The sequence below is a fragment of the Blennius ocellaris genome (assembly GCF_963422515.1).
Source record: "Blennius ocellaris genome assembly, chromosome: 2".
Classification (NCBI taxonomy): Eukaryota; Metazoa; Chordata; class Actinopteri; order Blenniiformes; family Blenniidae; genus Blennius; species Blennius ocellaris.
Genome location: NC_137651.1, coordinates 22,341,750 through 22,347,749, shown reverse-complemented (window position 1 = coordinate 22,347,749; position 6,000 = coordinate 22,341,750). Strand labels below are relative to the sequence as shown.

Below are 6,000 nucleotides of genomic sequence, written 5' to 3'. Positions count from 1 at the left end.
GACTTGACTTGAGCACTGAATAAATCATTTTCATGTCGTGAAAAGTCTCTTCTGGTAAATTCCAGGATGCTAAATTGTGAAAATGAACTGCAAACTTTTGTTCTTTTTATTCCAGTGAGTTTTATTACATCATCAAATTGCTACTTTAGGAGTGATCGGCTCTGATAATAGACTTACAAATACGTTTTTGTCTTTGTCTCATCTTCCTTAAACTTGAAGACACTGAGAAAAAGACACGCCGGTGATATAAAGGAGGAGGAAAGACTGCTCAGAGTTGACAGAGCGTTACCAAGTCCACCTCCCACCCTCCCTCTTACTACTTTCCACTCAACCACCGCCCTACTCCCTTAACCCTCCCTTTTCTCCTCCCTCCTCCGGGCCAGGGTAGAGGAGTGATCAACCTGAGAGTTTAAACAATCCTGAGTGCCGGCAGTGCAGAGCAGAGCTCGCAATACACTCTCTCACACACACACTCAGACACACATTCTTCCAGCTGTTTAGCGCTGAGGAGCTGAACCGGAGGGCAAGGCTGAGGTACGTTTATATCAGCTCTGAGTGAAACAGACCTGCAGCTCTGTGTTGATTACAATCTTGTTCCATTTTTGCAACTTGTCTTTCGTCTTCAGCAGAAACCTTTAAAGACTTTGACCATTGACATTTGATTTATGTTTTCAGGCAGAAGCGAGGCACTGAGACCTCGAGAGCAACTAAAGAAGACTCAGTCAAAACTGTCCTATCTCAGGACAGAGCTCAAGGAGTGAGGATAACGCTAACCAGACCTTTGCCCCCCCCCCCCCACCCCACTCCCTGTAAACTTTCACCTCCCAACCCTTGACCATCAGGCCGCCGCCCACTCCCAGACAAACCCTGAGGGAGCAGTGGATCTCCCACAGACGCAGACTGTGAGTCTGTCCGGCCTGTGAACAGAGTTGTGCTGATGGAAGCCCAAACCCTGGCAGAGATGGGAGAGATGGGCGACCTGTGTCGCCCCCGATCTTCCTCCCCGGAGGGGGAGACCGTGTGCGCGGCTCTGACCCGGTACGAGAACACTCTGCGGGACGCCATCAGGGAGATCCACCTGGACGTCAGCACTTTCAAGGTGGGCATGGAGCGTCGCCTGGAGGAGACGGCCAACCTGAGCGGACCCCTGGGGCGAGCCGTGGCTCAGCTCCAGCAGGAGAACCGGCAGCTCAGGGGTCAGCTGGAGACTCTCGCCCGACAGGTGGAGCTCCTCAGCGGGCTCTCGTGTAACAGGAGCTCCTTGTCGAACAACAACCACAGCGGCAGTCAGAACCACAAGAACCACCTCAATGACATTCAGGAGAACCATCAGGAGATCAAGGAGGTCTTCTATGGGAAGGGTCAGGCCCACACTCAGAGCCAGGGTCACCTCCACATCCAGACCACCGCCATGGGGAGCCCAGCACAGACTCACAGCAACCTGTGCAGTCAGTCCGGCCCGCCGTCCCCACCTGCGACCTTCTCCTCTTCCCCCACCTCCAGCAGTCCTCCTGCCGGCTCCAGAGTGTCCTCCATGGTGACAAGCCCGGCATCCAGCAGCAGCCCTTCCATCACCCGCTTCTCCAGCCGAGCCACTTTCGCTGTGTCCAGCAAGACAAATGTGAGTGCAAACAAGCTCTTCTTTTAGAACAAGCTCTTCTTTTATTCTTTCTTTTTATACATTTCTATATACTTTTTTTGTCAATTGAGCTTTTGATCATAAATTGGAAGTTATTTCCTATGTTAAACATTAATCAAAAATGTAAGTTGTCATCTCACACCACCTAATCCATTAATCTCCATCTACAATCCAATGTTTCTCCACAATTTTAGTGATTTCAGCTTTCTTCACTTTCATTATTTACCTTCTGAAATGAGTTTTGTCTGCCATAAAGAGGGAAAGGGTATGTTAGAGAATCGTTTTCAACATTTAACTGGCTTTACAATCCACTATTTTTATTTCGTGATTTCAAACCTCTTACTGCTTTAATACCATCTCTATCTGTGTCAATCTTCATCCGTTATTGTTATTATTTGCCGGCTGTCAGGATTATTTAGTAGCTCGTTTTAAACTCCGCTGATTATCATCTACATGTGCTCAGTGGCTTTCAGTCAGGCCTTCATTCATTCAGGTGGTAAACCCATAACTCAATATGAAAATACTTTTTTGTAAACTACTTCATTTGCAGTCTTTTCATGTACAGTCACTTTCTCCTGGGAGGTACACTTTTATTATTCAAAATTCCAGTTTTATAGCTCCTCCCGTTTTAGTCGTAGTACACCGAAATCATCTCCCATACATTGCACTAAAGGTCGACGTGGAGGAAACCAGTAGCTATGATTACTTCTGTGGCGCAGAGGCAGACTGAGTTAGATTGAGGGCTGGAGGTTGTGCAGCAGCTGAGTAGAGGCGCTGCTGGGTTTGTCACTGCGGCAGCACAATAGCCTTCTGCCAGGATGCTTAAGGATTTATGAGGTACAGTAACTTGAGGAGAGCAGGCTCCTGGGAGGTGAGGTTAGTGTGGTTCTGTGGTTTTAAAGACCCTGACCAAATATGTGAAATCAGCATTGTGAAATGTCGGCTGTGTGTGTAAACCTCACGGGTCCTATTGTGAGAAATATATTTAGCTTTGCCTGAGTGATTTAATTAGTTTGATCTCATGGTTGTGTGAAGGTTTTTCAAACTTCACCAAGAAAACTAAAAAGAAAAAAATGCCAGCAAAGCCAAAAAGTCCCAATTCCTGGAAAGCCAACACATTATTACTTTTTTTTTTAAACTGCTTGAATAACTTTGACGTCATCACAGTTTATCTCAGACTGGCTGATTCAGAGTTGTCATGCTCCCTGGTTGCTCAGTTACTGCCAAGATTTATGTTTTTCTTGTCCCATTCAGTAACTGAAACTGCTTTTAATGAGAGAAAAAAATGATTTTTCTGTCCTCTCCTCATCAAGGGTGTATGATTATTGGGTAAGGAAACAAAAATCTTTCAAGATTCTTATTCTTGAATTTGTGATTTTACAGGAAAATAACGAGCACATTTCAGAACACTGAACTATAATTCTCCCTATAAAGCCGTATGTCACCATGCACACCAGCTGTCACTTGCACAGTTATCATGCATCCATCAACACGTGCTAATAACACCATTTATTCATTGATATATTCGGTAGTGAAATCAAAGATGGGAAATCGCATGTCAAACTGTTGTGCTTTACAAGCACTTCAAAGCTCCACTGCAAAGGTTGAAAGACAGGAAGGAGCCTGCGGAAGGTGTTATTTACTTCCAAACCAGACCGTCCTGCTGTGGAAAGTTTGACATTTGTGAGACCAGTATTAAGGCTGTCATTTTTATTTGGAGTGGAGCTGTTCTGTGCTGGAGCTCTGTATTATGTCTTGGTGTAGAATCAGCACCGATGCAAGTCTGGAACACATTACACACATGTACAGTCATATAAACAACCAAGTGCAGTAGTTGTTTCTTGTTTTTTTTTATTAAAAAAAAGTTTGATTCTGTTAAAGAATACTGTTTTTCAGGAGACACAACTCAATAATTGATATTTCGCTTAAATGATTGCAACATTTTTAATTATGACTAAACAGATCCTGGATTGCGTGAAATGCAGTCACACTTTATACATACGCGTGTATGTGTGGGGTTTTGTTTTTTCTGTGTACTGTCTGCCACAAGCCAAAGACATGCTGGTTGCAGTAATTGGTGCCTCGAAGCTGACCTTAAGTGTGAATGTGAGTAATTGTTTGTTTCTCTGAACTCGCTCTTCGATGAACCCCAGAAGTCCAGATGTGTTCACAACATTAGCTAATATGCCGAGTGTGTAGAAAAGATGGATGGATGCTGGTGTGTCTCAGCATTTTTCATTATTTCAAGAGGACCTTAATGACAATGAAAGTACATCAGTCCAAAAGAAATCTTCCAGTAGATCTAATTCTCTACATACCCTTCAAGCAATGGAAAACCAAAATAATGTAGTGGGTAGATTGAGAATGAATTGTACTTGCCAATTCATCGTTAATTATCTTAAACTGAAGGAATGTTGTTGTGTATGTCCAGCAAGAATAAGTGAGTAATTGTCCACCGGTTTTCCATTAAAGGGGCAATAGAAGCCTTGACTGTGTGAGGGTGCTTACATTTTCCATAGTATACATTTCTTGGATGAAACAATGATTACACTTAAAGATGATGAAATTACATTAGAAATACACTAAACCCTTTATAGGACATGTAACCATATCTGGCAACTTGTCGATTTCTTGACGTTTTCCTCTGAATGGTTAGTTCAAGGAAATACGAGAATAATCATCAAAGTATTCACATTATTTTTATTTTACTGCCAATGGTTGACATGGGCATTATTTTTTTAGTTGTGTTTCTTAAGATATATTTAAAATGATAGAATTTGACCACTTTTCCTTGATTGAAAATGTATCTCAAAACAGTATAAGCAAATCAAACGTGCTTTAACATCAGCAATGTACACAGCAGCCTACCTCAAGTGATTGTATCTATTATCAAAAAACAAATAATAAATGTTTAGTTTAATTCCCACATTGTATTGTAGGAAAACAGCACCCAGTCTATAGCTATAGAGATATTTGTGATATTGGTCCATTTTGCACCACTTAACAAGAGATATGGTCTTAAAATTCTTGAGTAATGGTGAACATATCGCTTTAAAGTCTTCAAATATTGTACTAATATTAAAAATTTTAATTCCTATTTCCATCTATTTTACTTTCCCCCTATAAAGAGTCAATCAATAGAGATAAAAATGTTTGGAAAAAATCAAATTCCCAACAATTTATTGTGAGATGGAATGAATTTTACTCTTCCTTATAGGCACTATAGCTTTATTCAGCTTTGGAGGTAACACCAATTTCTTTTTACTGCTCAATGCATGCTCAGACATCATGATATTGGTACCTAATAGACCCAAAAGTGTTTGAATGCACATGCATGCACATGCACACATTATGCAAATGCTTGCTCCTCCTGTATCTGTAATTACCGAGCTATGTGGAGGATACAACAGAGGAATGTTATCTCCTGTGAAATCATGTGGTCAGAGCTAAACAACACAAGGGTGCCATTGTTTCTGTGTGTCTCTGCTGTGGGAGATCCCCCGCTGTCAGCCAAACACACCACTTCAGATACACACACATCAGAAAATTGCGCTGGAATAATACTCCAGCGCACAAAGGTTCGCTGTGTGCATGATGCGGTTCCGCTCAGCAGGTTGTCATCATTAGCCGATGGGACTTTTCATCCATTCATGCCGTTTGAAATCCTAATTGCAAGCTTGTGTTTTGAGCCAAATCCTCACCTGTCTGTCAGGAAGACAGATGCAGTGCATGAAGTTCAGGTCTGACTGACAACACAACCACATGGACCTACCGTTCTCTTTCAATGGCTGCAGCCCCTCACTCAAACCTTAACAATATTACCTGTGCATAAGAAGCACCATCATTGCATTCAAAATAAACGTGGAACAGCATCTCTTCACCACAGTGACTAGGCGTCTAATATTTCCCTTTAATTCTCACCCAACCTGGTGAAATATTTACCCGACTGCCAATTTGTAGCTGATAAATGTTTCACATTTCAATATAAGTCCCCACAAGCCGCCTGGACCTCACATGTGTGGTAGGCCCTCGAGGTATGGACCTCACATCCCAGGTAAACAGGGAGAAACACACTCCATACATTCCTGCTGCAGCTCTCGGTGCTAGAGGGATGTGTGTGTGCGCGTCTGTCTTCTATCCTGCTCTCCAGCTGTTTCTCTGCAGTGTCACACTGACCTGCCAAGCTGTACCATGACACACACACACACACACGCACATACGCACACACACGCACACACGCACACACACACACACACACACACACACACACACACACACACACACACACACACACACACACACACACACACGCACACAACTTACAAATATTTGTCAAACATTAGCATCATGTTTACTCTTTC

The 6,000-nt window shown here is 42.8% G+C and overlaps 1 protein-coding gene across 1 annotated transcript in view; it reads left to right on the top strand.

Moving 5' to 3' along the window:
* The first annotated feature begins 420 nt into the window (after positions 1-420).
* smtnl (smoothelin, like) overlaps positions 421-6,000 on the top strand; it is a 30,037-nt gene continuing 24,457 nt past the window's right edge. Inside the window, 2 exon segments of the mRNA XM_080512918.1 lie at positions 421-534; positions 676-1,621. Of these exon segments, the coding sequence (XP_080369044.1) occupies positions 938-1,621 (684 nt within the window). The 5' untranslated portion in view covers positions 421-534; positions 676-937.